The 14,072-nt window shown below is 41.9% G+C and overlaps 1 protein-coding gene and 1 long non-coding RNA gene across 6 annotated transcripts in view; one reads left to right on the top strand and one right to left on the bottom strand.

Moving 5' to 3' along the window:
- The window catches only part of FNIP2 (folliculin interacting protein 2), a 136,069-nt gene extending 134,810 nt beyond the window's left edge, over positions 1-1,259 (bottom strand). The window contains exon 1 of one of the 3 annotated variants that reach the window (XM_044224747.1): positions 1,087-1,259. In XM_044224747.1, the coding sequence (XP_044080682.1) occupies positions 1,087-1,199 (113 nt within the window). In that variant the 5' untranslated portion in view covers positions 1,200-1,259. Of the gene's footprint in view, positions 1-563; positions 599-1,086 lie in introns of those variants that run through there. The other 2 variants (XM_044224744.1, XM_044224749.1) reach the window with 2 other exon arrangements.
- Positions 1,260-1,845: 586 nt separating this feature from the next.
- The window catches only part of LOC122889516, a 34,087-nt gene continuing 21,860 nt past the window's right edge, over positions 1,846-14,072 (top strand). For 2 of the 3 annotated variants that reach the window (XR_006380932.1, XR_006380933.1), the window contains exon 1: positions 2,549-3,435. This is a non-coding gene — a long non-coding RNA (uncharacterized LOC122889516). Of the gene's footprint in view, positions 1,939-2,548; positions 3,436-14,072 lie in introns of those variants that run through there. The other variant, XR_006380934.1, reaches the window with a different exon arrangement.

Raw genomic sequence — 14,072 nt, 5'->3', positions numbered from 1 at the left:
CGTGTAGCACTGTGCCACAGCTGGAAGCAGATAATTTAAAAATTCACTGAATAAAACTGTTAAAAGTACATAAACAAAACCTATTACATATGTGGGCTGAAAGGCAACACAGGCCATTTTAAGTCACCTTCTGAAAGTTTGCTCTTGAAAGCAGAATAACATTGGGATTTTAAAGACTGGATTCCGTGGTCAAGCTGCCTGGGTCAAAGGCAGTCTCTGGCACTACAGCGGTGGATCTTAGGCAGGCTGTTTAAGTTCCCTGTGACTTTAAGTTCCTCATCTGTAAAATGGGAGTTGTAATAGCACCTACCTCACAGGGTTGTTAAAGAAATAAATGAAAGAAAAGAAGTCAGCATAAACCATTTAGGTTGGTAAACGCTCAATAAATACTAGAAATTATTATTCAAAGGTGTGTGTTCACAAGGTCGGATCGATTAAATATATGCATCAGCGCTGTTAAATTAAACACTCAACCATTTCATAAAAGCAGCTTACTCCCCTTTTCCATACATCAGGCGGCATCAACCCTCAAAATGATGTGGAAATTACATACTTTCACTCACCCGTCTGAAAGCCTGTCCTATACAGCAAGAAAGAAGGAAGATGCCTTTTTCTTGACTGTTGCTCCTTCCTAACTTCAAAATACTGTCACGTACACAATAGGTTGAAGCTGCCCTCAAAATGACAGCTCACAGCTTTGCAGCGCCCGCAGAGGCGCCCAGGCGGCTCCGCCGGGAAGGGGTTCACCCCATTTCACCGCCAATCTCCCACGTCCACCGCGAAGGAAGCGCACGCCTGGGAATCCCAAGGAACACAAGAGAACTCTCTGCAAGGAGGAAGGGACCCTGAGTAGTGGGGAAAGAGAGGGAGGGAAAAAGGGGAATAAGAGAGGAAAGAAGCCTCCCGGTCAAAGAGGTTTCGGAGCCACCCTCGGATCAGGCGCGTCCACGATGACAAGCCCGGGACCCGGTGCCGGCGATGGGCTGCGACGTCCCGAGCGGCCCACTCCCTGCTCCTTCCCTCTCCCGGCGGGCACCGAAGCCAACTCCGTTCCCGCTCCAGTCTCGCCTTCCGGCGCCCCCTCACCTAAACACGGGTCCTTCCTTAGAAGCCCTGCCCTGGGCAGACGCCGACGCAGTGCTACCGCCGCTGCCGCTGCCCTTTTTGTTAAAGAGCTTCTGGAGCAGGGTCGGGGCCATGATGCTGCCGCCGCCGCTGCAGCTCCGGCCGTGGCGCTCGGGGGGCCGGCGGCTCAGCGCGCGGCCGGGAACGGCGGCCGCGGCGGCTGGGCCATCGCGGCGGCGGCGGCGCGGCCGCCCAGCCTTGTGGGAGCGCGGGGCCGCTGCGGCTGAGTAACTCTGCTCCGCGTCGGGGCCGCCGGAGGCCGGTCATATGACTGAGCCGGCCCGCCGCCGCCGCCTCGCGCGCTGACAGTTATCTCCTGCGGGAGGAGCCCGCAGCCCCACGGCGGCGGCGGTGGCGGCGGCGCGGGAGGAGCGCGGCCTCCCGGGCGGCGGCCATTGGCCCGGCGGCCGCCCGCCCCGGGCTCACGTAACCCCGGCGGGAGGCGAGGCCCGGATCGGGAGGTCCTGTGCTCCCGGCACGCGGGGAGCGGAGGCGGGGTGGGCGCTGGGCTTAAAGAGGCTGGAGAGGCGGGGGCGGGCGCCGCGCGGCCGGGGTGGGCTGCCGGAGGGGCTCAGCTCAGCTAGAGGCGAGGGGTACCGGAGGTGACTGCGTTCTTTCGAAAGCGAGGGCGCAGCGGGGCCGATCTTTGTTCTTTTGAGACAAAGCCCTGAACTTGGGTCCTCGCTTTATGCAGGTGCAAGTGCTCCTGCATAGTAAGCCCCTGGCGGGGGTGGGTGGGGTGGGGGGTTGGAGGGTTTAATACACGAGGTTGCTGTTTCACACGGGACTGATTCGAATTTCACGACACCCAAGGTATTGGCATGTTTCTACCATATCCAGATTAGAGCTCTGCGTTTTTTGTTTTTGTTTTTTAATTTAAACTGTTTAGTCGAATTATTTGCTCTTTAGCATCTTGGGTCACTATACTATAGTTATATAAAAAGTTGCTTGTGAAATTAAAAAACACATGGAATTTACTACATTGATTTAGAAAATTGAGAAGCTATTTCATAAAAAGAGAATGCTTTCCTAATACGTATTTAACAATCAAGGCACATAATAATCTGATGGCAACAGCAGATAGATATTATTTGATTTGGGGAAGGGAGGAGTTAATCATATTTGAGTCGGCTTTCCCAGCCAGTTCCACCCAACCTGCATGAGAACTTCAGCCTCTGGTGTGGAACTCTCGAAACAGCCTGTGGTGGTGAAGGAATGTGCCAGACTCAAAGCAGCTTCTTTTTTTTTTTTTTTTTTTTTAAGATTTTATTTATTTATTTGTCAGAGAGAGAGAGAGAGAGCGAGCGCACAGGCAGAGTGGCAGGCAGAGTCAGAGGGAGAGGCAGTCTCCCTGCGTAGCAAGGAGCCCGATGTGGGACTCAATCCCACGACGCTGGGATCATGACCTGAGCCGAAGGCAGCTGCTTAACCAACTGAGCCACCCAGGCGTCCCTCAAAGCAGCTTCTTAATCTGCCTTATAGCGTTAGCTCTTCAGTTTTTCTGATGAGGAGTAATAGAGATAAAAGTTAAGATTCCAACCCTGCCTCTCCTAGCTTTCCTTCATGAGCAGTGAACAGTGACTCACCTGGATTCTCTTAGACTTGTTCAGAAGAGGACCCTTGGAAACTCAAAAAGGCAAATGTATTTCCATGAACATAAGTAATTAAAAATACCTCTTTCTGGCTTTGGTAGGAAACTAACTATGAATAATGATGTGCTGAAATTTCACAAAGGTAAGGGAAAGGTGGTAGAAATTGAAACTCAGTCCTTTTATCCTTTCAGATTTCTACTATTAAAATGGTTGGATTAAGTGTTCACACTAATAAGCAATCCTTGTTTTGCACAATGGAGTATACACAGAATCCTGATTTGCAACTTCTATATCTCTCTCTATTTACTGGAAGCATCTACCTCATAGAACTGACAGTATTGGTCAGTATCCTATCTAACAGGTTGTGGCTTCATCTGTTGTGAGTTTATTAAGACAGGTTTTGGCTGGCACGTGACTACCCTCCCTTCCCCCCTACTTGATCAGAAAATGTCCTTTATTCCCCCAACTCAAGTGTATTCTTTTATGCCTACAGCTTTTGTAACTGGACACTGAAGAGGAATTCGGCATCGTGTTCCTTGTGTCCCCCCACCTGCAAGGACTATTTCAGTTCCAGCCCCAGTCCAAGTGTGCAGAATTACCCAAAAGAGGCAATTCAAAGATCAGCCTGCCCCGGACATCACTCTCAATTTTGATCTTCACTGGACAACTCTAAAGGGGGTGTGTGCATCTCAAACTATTAAGAACAGACTTCAGTTAGGTGAGAAAAAAAGGAACTGAAATGGTTCCCTTTCCCTTCCCTCCCTTTTTCTCCCTTTGCTTCCTCTCAACACCACATTCTTCCTCATTCTGGTTCTGGCCACACCTCTCGCTCTTAATTTTAAAAGCATACAAAATTCCTGACCAGCAAAATGTGGGGAAATTGCTCTAGCCAGCTTTCCTATCCCAGTTTCATTATTTCTCTTTTTGTCTGTTCAAGGCCTCTTTAAAAACCCCGTCTTTTGCCTGTCTTCCATTGGTCACTGCGTCATCCCATAAGTTTGTCATAGTCCCAGTCTCCAGCTCGGTCATGTGGCTTGTCTCCCAATTCCATACATCTCATTTGCCTCATCCCACTCACTCCATCTTAGAAAATCTATTGGTTGGCTGTTCCTGTATGCAGCTGTCAAGAGAAGGGAGTAAAGCAATATCCAGAATTTTGGGGAGATGACAGAATAACATTTACTCCTTGCGGAGTAGGGAGTCCAATGTGGGACTCAGTCCTAGGTCCCTGAGATCATGACCTGAGGAAAGGAGGAATTGTAAAAGGGCTTACGCACTTACCCTGTTCTGTTCTGAGTCCTGGTGACAGTTCTCTCCGGTTAGTGAATGTATGTTCTGGAAGTTGGTTTAGGAGTTTCGCTTGTATGATTAGACTGCCTTGTACTCTGTAGCCTACCTAATTTCTACTACCCCTTCTTCCTAACAGAACTCCAGTTTTGTTCAGGTGTCTATCCCTCCCCTAGGCCAGCAGGCCTCAGGTAAACTGACATTATCCCCAAAGCAGCTGAATGATCTGAGGGTAATTCCAACGCATTTGCAAGGTACTGGTTCAGGAATAAATCCGTGAGGCAAACCTAGCTAATGAGGCAAGAAGGAAAGGAGCCAGAGAAGGAGTGATTTTTCACTCTTAATTGAGAACTATAAGGAGAGATGTGGTTTGTTGTTGTTTCTTCCTTTGAATGTTGTTTGTCTACATGTAATTCTACAGCTATCTTACTAGCAGCTTGGGCGTGAAACCAGTTAGTTCTGGAGATGGCAGGGCAGAGAGGTGGAACAAGCTGTGTCTTAGTGATACTGTTGAGCCATAACACATCTACCCTAAGCTGACATTCTGCATTTGATGAGATAATATTTCTGTTATCTGAAGCCAAAAGCAGTTTATAAGAGGGTCCTGTTTTGTGTTCTCTATTGCTTGTTATGTGAAATAAATAAACTCCTGCTCGTTGAACCCTCAGTACACCCACCAATAATCACCAATGGACCTGCTTTATCTTTTCATATATTTTTAAAATTGTCTTTTATTTGAGAAAGAATGAGTGGGAGGGGGCAGAGGGAGAAGCAGACTCCTTGCGGAGTAGGGAGTCCAATGTGGGACTCAGTCCTAGGTCCCTGAGATCATGACCTGAGCCAAAGGCAGACGCTTAACCAACTGAGCCACTCAGGCACCCTATTTTCTCATAGTTTTAAGTCATTTTGCAAATCATTTATAAGAAGCAAAAATAAAGGACGGTAGTGAAACAATTTTAAAATAAATTTTAATAATTTAAACAGTGTGGGGTGCTTGAGTGGCTCAGTTGGTTAAGTGTCTGCCTTCAGCTCAGGTCATGATCCCAGGGTCCCAAGCTCATTGCTCAGCTGGGAGCTGCTTCTCCCTCTCTCTCTGCCTGCTGCTTCCCCTGCTTGTGTTCTCATTCTCTCTCCCTCTCTCTGTCAAATAAATAAATAAATAATTTAAAAAAAAAAAAGAATTTAAACATAGCAAATTCAAGTTTTTATCTTATATTTTCCTGCAATTATAGAAACATTACCCTAAATGGGCCATTTTTTTTTAAAAAATGCCCATCATGGGGCTCAACCCTGAGATCAAGAGTCTCATGCTCTACCAACTGAGGCTAGGTACCCCAAACCATACCCTTGATATACAACTACTGATCAACGTGTATGAACCTGGAATAAAATTATCTCATAAATATTGACTCCAAATTAAAAATACATCTCTATTGTTCTAGTTTATTCTTACTTTTGCTGCTTCTTGCCCTTAAATCAACAAAAACACTTTTGAAAATATAGGTGGCTTGAAATCTTGTTGAAAAGAAGGTAACCATCTTCTTAGCTATAAAATATTTTCATATTTAGATTTATAAACAACAATTAGAACTACCAATTTAAACACATTGGACTTCCTAAACTTATATAATGTATGTCAATCATATTTCAGTAAAATTGGAGGAGAAAAGGTCTAGCAATTCAATCAGTTTTTTCCTCCTACACCATGATTTCCTTCCAGTCATCTTTGCATATACATTACCTTTAGCATTTGTTGACTTCAAACTATATCAACTATAAATGATGCAAAACATCAAAAAAGATGACAAAATACACGACATGTGTTTTGGATGGCTTGGGTTCTTGTTGTAAAATATTGAATAATGGAATAATTCCTGTTGAATAGATAGGAATACCATATTTCCTTTTTGTCTTTGAATATATATTGTTGAATTATCAATTCTTGAGTGTGGGAAGTTAGGATATCATCATCTAAAGACTCACCTGGGGCTGCCTCGCTGGCTCAGTTGGTAGAGCATGCGACTCTTGATCTCTCAGTTTTGAGTTCAAGCTCCACATTGGGTGTACAGATTACTTAACAAACAACAAATAAAATGTCTAAAAAATAAATAAAGGCTCATCATCTGGTATTCCATTTGTGTGATAAATTTCACCATCATCATTAAAGTCTAGTGTCTTTTTGCATTTTTTTAATTTTTCTAATACTTTTGAAGTGTTTTCTTCTATCAGTTTTATTTTCTTTGCCATTATGAAATAAAATATGAAATTTCTGAATTTTCACCAGTGATTAATAAAAAACTATGAAAATCATATCTCCAGATTTTTTTAAAGATTTTTTTAAATTTATTTATTTGACAGAGAGATCACAAGTAGGCAGAGAGGCAGGCAGAGAGAGAGAGAGAGGAGGAAGCAGGCTCCCTGCTGAGCAGAGAGCCCGATGCGGGACTCGATCCCAGGACCCTGAGATCATGACCTGAGCCGAAGGCAGCGGCTTAACCCACTGAGCCACCCAGGTTTTTATACCTTCTTACAAGATGATGCTTTGAACAATACAATAAAATAGTAGAAGAATGATGTAATAATGATGATTTATTTTACTATTGAATCAACTTTCTAGGCAATTCCAAATTGTTTTATTATTATTTTGTCTTCTCTAGCATAGTTGGGAATAGCTATTGAGTAATGTTGAAATAGTTCCTAGAATGATAATATAGCAAAATGGATAAAGCTAAGATCCCGCTAATTACGAAAGACTTCAATGTACCCATATGGTAATTGCAAAACAGAATGAGTTATTACATTTTTAAAGTACATTTACTTCTTGTTTTTTGGAAAAAATAGGAGTTTAAGTAAACTCACAAAATATCCATCCTTATAAATAGTTAGAACCTCTCAGAAAAGAGACTCAAACTCTAAAATTGGATCCAATGGACTCTGATGTGCTAAGGTTAATTCACAGTAAACTGATTCTCTGATATTTGCAGTACAACTCAATACACTTGATAATCTCACTATATCAATCCGTCACCTCCATGATGCCAAAATCAGGGGACATTTTCCTGTCTTCTTTGCAATCAATATAATTGACCACTTCCTCCTTTTTGAAACCCTCATTTTTAGTACTATTGACTTCTACTAGTTTGGAATAACCTGACCAGCTCCTCCCTTATGCTCTTCTGGAGGGTCCTCCTCTCCCCTCCCTTTAAAGTATGAAACTTCTCAGGGCTTCTCTTCTCCTCCTCTCATTCATACTCTCCCTCTCCTAGATAAACTAATCCACTCCTGTGATTGTAAATGCCATCTCTATATTGATGATACCTAATCTTTTACCTCCAACCCTAACCTCCATTTTAGATCTTTATAACCGGCTATCTAATTGATATGTCCAGTTGGATAACTGACAAGCATCCCACATTGAACTCTGAATCAGTTCTTGCTCCAAAGCCTACTTCTCTTGCCTTTTCCCTCTTTACACATTTATAATACCTGCCTTTACACATTTGTTTACAATAGAAACCTGGGAAGCATCCTTAACCTTTTGCTCTCTCCTCATCCAAAATATTTCTCACTTCCATTTTCCTCCCTGTTGATTGTTACAACCCTAGTCCAAGTCAGCATTATCTCCTGCCTACAATTGTTATAACTGGTTACTTTCTTGCCCCATCTCAAATATATTCAACATGCAGCTGCCATAGGGATCATTAAAAAATATAAATTGTTGTCCCTTCTTTGATTAGAACTTTTTAGTAGCTTCCCATTGCACTTAGTAAAATCCAAAATTCTTCACATAACCTTCCATATAATTAGGTCCTTTCCTCCCTCTCCAAACTTACTTTACATCCCCTCCTCCCCCACTCATTTGCTAACCTCCTATCATACTGTTATATTTTCATTTCTTCTACCTGGTCTCCTCTGCCAGGAATGCCTCCACCCCTAGCTCACAATTCCCTCTGAATAATTATCTTTCAGTTCTCAATTTAATGTCACTTATGCATGTTGACTGTCTGACTCTCTCAGTCTCCATTCTCAGGTAAGGATACTTTCTCCCTCCTATGTTTGTTAGAGCACCCTTTTCTGTTCCTTTAAAGCACTTCTCAGGGGCACCTGAGTGGCTCAGTCAGTTAAGCATCTGCCTTCAGCTCAGGTAATGATCCAGCTAATGGGGTCTCACCCGCTCTGCCTGCCTCTGCCTCATCCCTCTGTTCCCCGTCTCTGCTTATGCTCTCTCTGTCAAATAAATAAAAATTTAAATCATTTATCACAATTTATAATTAACCAATAAATAAATATATAACACCTTTGTTTCCCACTAGACAAAAAAATTACTTAGGTCAGAGGACTATGTCTTGTTTTTTTTTTTTTTTTTTTTAAGATTTTATTTATTTATTTGACAGAGAGAGATCATAAGCAGGCAGAGAGAGAGGAGGAAGCAGGCTCCCCGCCGAGCAGAGAGCCCGATGCGGGGCTCAATCCCAGGACCCTGAGATCATGACCCGAGCCGAAGGCAGCGGCCTAACCACTGAGCCACCCAGGCGCCCCGAGGACTATGTCTTGTTGACTAATATGCCTGGCACTTGGTGTCTTCTCAAAAATACATTTGTTGACTGACTGAATGAATGTGTGAACCAATGAATGAATGAAGTTCACAGTCTCTACTGCATGTAAGCTCTAGACCCTCACAAAAGAATTCTCTGTAATAATCACTAGATGAGGAAAACTTCCTGAACTTTTTCTACTTACTTGCTTTGGTTGGAAAAAAGATCAGTGCTGGCCACTTTTAAGTCCCCATTAGGAAACTGATCATTTATGGGGCTCACACTTTTGTTCCTAATTTCCTGGTTTAACAAAGCCTTTTTGCTTGAGCACCAGCAAAGAATCCTGCCCCAGGTGAGAGTTTTGTATGTCTAATTTGCCTAACATTTAATAGTACCAACTGCTTTTTCTCTCATCAGCCCCTTGCACCAAAGCCCCTTCCTGAGACAAAGCATATTGTATCAGTTAGGATGCCTTTTGCTGCAAGTAACAGAAGCTCCAACCCAAATTGGAATAAACAATAAAGGGATTTTTTTTCTCAGAAAACAAAAGATCCAAAGGTAGGTCAGGGTCCAAGCATGGTACATCAGAGTTCTGATTCTGCTTCTCTAGGATTCTTTTGGCTCTGTTTTCCTCTGTGTGTTGGATTCTTCTTCAGGCTGATAGTAGTATGGTCTCCAAAGCTCCTGGGATTATGAGCAAATGCAACAAAGTCCAACAGAAGATGGGGGTGGTCTCTTTCCATGTGTCTTAGTTTCTCAAAAGCTCTACAGATTTTAATCATTGGCAAGGGAAATATGGCGTTACCATTATTAGCTTTGACTAATGGGGAGATTTCCTAAGTCACATATGGGGAGGGTTAAGTCACTGGAACAAAATCAAGTTTCTAACAAAGAGAAATGCAGAGTGGGGAAAGTGACTGTTGGGTAGAAAACCAAGAGAATCAGCCACATATGCATTCATTTATACATCATAAAATGCAGGCAGCTGTATTTTCCCTGAGTGTTTTTCAAAAACACATCACACCATCACTATGGATTCTTAGTCTAGCCCATGGATTTTTTTTTTCTTTTTAAGATTTTACTTATTTATTTGTCAGGGAGAGAGAAACAGGCAAGCAGAGAGAAAAGCAGGCTCCCTGCTGAGCAAGGAGCCCAAAGCAGAGCTCAATCCCAGGATGTTGGGATCATGACCTGAGCCGAAAGCAGACGCTTAACTAACTGAGCCACCCAAGCATCATTAGATTATGAATTTTTTTTTTAAGATTTTATTTTGGCAGAGAGAGATCACAAGTAGGCAGAGAGGCAGGCAGACAGAGGGGAGAAAGCAGGCTCCCTGCCAAGCAGAGAACCCAATGCAGGACTCGATCCCAGGACCCTGAGATCATGACCTGAGCCGAAGGCAGAGGCCTAACCCACTGAGTCACCCAGGCGCCCAGTTTATGAATTCTTGATCTCCAACTCCATGCATGGAATCTGTGAGATGATAGGTACCAGACACGTGTTTTATGTTTTTAAACAAATTAAATGTAAAAATGTGGAAGACACTATTGCTTTTCAGTTTAAAAAATTGCCCACAAGATACTTCCTTCTTCTATACTTTGTGAACAGTTTCTTTTCAGATCATGATTCAGAAAATACTTACCTATTTATTACTGCCTCTGAGGTATGTAACTTTGGTCTAAGCACTCAGTAAAAGCTTGTTCAGTTAATCTGTGGACTTTATTTCACCTCCATAGTTGAGGTATTGGGAAAGGTCCAGAAATTTTCTCCCATATACTCGTTCACACTCTAAAAGTAATAATCTACAGTGCATAAAATTTAAAAAACATAGAAAAGTACGAAGATGAATATAATAATGTGTCCATAGATAGACAGAAATAGCTACAGTTAGGGATGCTTAACTCACTCAGTCAGTGGAGCATGAGAGGCTTTGTCTCAGGGTTGTGAGTGTGAGCCTCATGTTGGGAGTAGAGATTACTTAAAAAAATAATAATGTAAGATCTCTTTTTTTTTTTTAAAAAATAGCTACGGTTAACATGTTTGTGATTTTTCTTCCTTCCTTCCTTTTTTTTTCCTTTCTTATTCATTTGACAAGAATTTTTGTTTCAAGATCTATTGATTCCCCCAGATTGATAATTCAACATACATCATTGTTTTTCATAAATCATTAATTTTGCATAAATTCATCAGTTCATGTAGTTAGTCAACAGTCATCCAGTATTCCAACTAGGTTCTAGTCAGTGGTCTTCAAGTGTGTGTTGCCCAAGATATACTTTAGAATTCTGCTTAAAACAGTGATTTGTCTGTAAGTATTTGGCTTCTAGCTGTCCCCCCCACCACTGCTTCAAATCTCTCTAAAACGACAGCAAAGGAATTTAAAAAGGCATTAGCTTACAAGGAACAATGGTAAGAGGAGGATGAGATAATGATTACAGATTTTAATAAGTGTTTGGTAGATGGAAAGTGGATGGAGTAGTAGTAATTAATTAAACAGGGAGGAAGAATTCAAAACCTAAGAATGAAGATGGGGGCCAGTTTCCTTCAGAAGATCAGTAAAGCCTCAGCATTTGGGACTTGAAAGGTCCCTGAAGGGGAGGTCAGGTACAGGCTGAAAATAGGAGGGATAGGTTAAAGTCTACATATGAAATAGACCCCCAGGTTCCTTTCTATACTTACCCTGCCCAGGCAGATAAATTTTGGTCAGTGGCTTAGAAAAGGGGCATTAAGTGAATGCTCAGTTTCCAGAGAAAAAGAATGATGATAGAGAACAGAAAAAACCTCTCCAGACATTTACAATTGGGGAGCCCAATAAAAAGCTGGTTTATTACTAGAGCATCTACTTGTGAATTTCCCAGATCAATACTCTACACAGGGAATTCTCATAAAATGTTGAGTCTCATTTTTAAATATGAATAGCAACTGAAGAATCACTAGAAATTTGATGAATGCCTCCAACATAGTAAGAAAAGTACACAGGAAAGTGAAAGGGATCTGAAGAGAATAGAAACAATACAAGGAGAAAAGGACTTTAAAAAAAACTGTACTTGGGCGCCTGGGTGGCTCAGTGGGTTAAGCCGCTGCCTTCAGCTCAGGTCATGATCTCAGGGTCCTGGGATCGAGTCCCGCATGGGGCTCTCTGCTCAGCGGGGAGCCTGCTTCCCTCTCTCTCTCTGCCTGCCTCTCTGCCTACTTGTGATTTCTCTCTGTCAAATAAATAAATAAAATCTTAAAAAAAAAAAACTGTACTTGATTATTATCACCAAAGAGACAAAGGGATATATATTTCTAAAACAAAAAAAAGGAAAACACATACAGAGCTCTTAAAAATAAAATCTATGGCAGTGTAAATTAAATATTCAATACAAACACTGGAGGATAGATTTGGGAAAGATGGAAAACAGAAGAGGAGAGATGAGAACATTATAGAATCTATTCAGTGACTTACTAATAAGTGTTTCAAAAAGAGAAATCAAGGGTGCCTGGGTGGTTCAGTTGTTTAAGCATCGGCCTTCAGCTCATGTCATGAACCCAGGATCCTGGGATCCAGGCCTCCATTGGGCTTCTTGCTCTGCAGGGAGTCTGCTTCTCCCTCTGCCTGCCACTCCTGCCACACCACCCTTCCCCCAACTTGTGCTCTCTCTTTCCATCTCTCTCTTTTTCTCTGTCAAATAAATACATAAAATCTTGGAGGAAAAAAAAAAGAAGGATCAGAGAAAACAGAGGGGAACAAATCAGAAATAATAGAAGGAAATTTCCCAGATAGGACTCACCCAGAACAATGAATTTTTTTAAAGACCCACTTCGAGGCGTATCATCGTTACATTTCAGACACCTTGGATAAGGAAAAGAATTCTAGAACCTTTCAGAGAAAAAAAAAGATGATCAAAAAAAATGGAATGACTCAGAGTAACATTGGAATTCCTACTAACCACTCTTGATGGTAGAAGACAATAAAGCACTACCTTAAAAATTCAGAGGAAAAACTATTTTTAGCCTAGAATCCTTTACAAAACTAAACTGTAACTCAAGTAACATAGAACACACACAGTTTTCATATATACAAGGTCTCAAACATTATCTCCTTTCTTGGGAAGCTGGAAGATGTATTTTAGCAAAATAGGAGATTAAAATATGAAAACAGAAGATAGAGGAGAAGATCCTAGAAAGAAAAGCAGCAGGGAAAGCTGTAAGGTGGCAGGAAGGAATGTCACAGGACTTCTAGAAAACAGCCAGGCCAGAGAGGAGGAGGAGGGAAGAAGGCTCCCAGAACAACTCAGAAAAATGGAAAAGAAGTTTTTGAGCATGAAGAATATATTATTAATAAGTATATGGCAGAGATGCCAGCACATTGGGGGAAATTAACAATAGGTAAATGGAAAACCAAACAAATGATAAAATGAGGCAATTATTAACTTCAGAAAAATTGAAAGCTCATACAGGAAAAGAGGTGTGATTGCAATGCGTTACTTGGCTCAGTGAACAATATTTATGTAGTTTCAATGAGGTAATGCTGACGATTGACTTCACAAAAAATTGTATGTAATTATATTAGGAGATAGAAGAAGAAAAATGGAGTTGGGAAGCAATATTCCAGTATTTATTCACAATAGCAGGAAGTCATCAGGCAAATCAAGGAACAGTGACATAAGCATATAAAGATATGGAGGAAAATTATCAGTGGAACTAGCTAGAAAAGTTGAGGGTGTTAACCTGTCATGTTGGGAGTGGGCATGGGGAAGGGTGGGGTAGGAGACTGCTGGTTTTTATCATAAGCCTTGCAATACTATTTGATTTTTAAAATGATACACACGTATGTGTTTGTGTGTGTGTATGTTTCCTTTGACAAAAAATAGTTTATTTTATGTGGTGCATGGCTGGCTCAGTTGGTGGAGCATATGACTCTTGATCTTGGCATTGTGAGTTTGAGTCCCATATCGGATGTGATTACTTAAAAATAAAGTCTTTAAAAAAAAAAACAGTTTGAAAACCTCTGAGTGGCACAGTTAGTTGAGTGTTGACTCTTGGTTTCCACTTAGGTCAAGATCTCAGGGTCTTTTTTTTTTTTTTTTTAAAAGATTTTATTTATTTATTTGACAGAGAGAAATCACAAGTAGGCAGAGAGGCAGGCAGAGAGAGAGAGAGGGAAGCAGGCTCCCTGCCGAGCAGAGAGCCCGATGCGGGACTCGATCCCAGGACTCTGAGATCATGACCTGAGCCGAAGGCAGCGGCTTAACCCACTGAGCCACCCAGGCGCCCCAAGATCTCAGGGTCTTGAGATCAAATCCTGCATGGGAGCTCTGAGCTCAGTGAGGAGTCTGCTGAAGTTTCTCTCTTTCTCTCCCTCCAACACTCCTCTCTCTCTCTTTCAAATAAACAAATCTTTAAAAAATACTTTATTTTTAAAAAGTCTCACCTGTGGGCATTGTTAAAAGTCTTATTTCTGGGCTTGATCTTATGAAATTCCAATCCAGTGAGTCTGCACTGGGTCTCAGGAATCTGAACTTTTAACTAGAACCTCAAGAAATTTGGATGC

Source organism: Neovison vison, chromosome 11, assembly GCF_020171115.1.
Source record: "Neovison vison isolate M4711 chromosome 11, ASM_NN_V1, whole genome shotgun sequence".
In the NCBI taxonomy this organism is placed as follows: Eukaryota; Metazoa; Chordata; class Mammalia; order Carnivora; family Mustelidae; genus Neogale; species Neogale vison.
The sequence above is the reverse complement of the archived record's forward strand: the minus strand, read 5'-3'. Positions and strand labels throughout refer to the sequence as shown.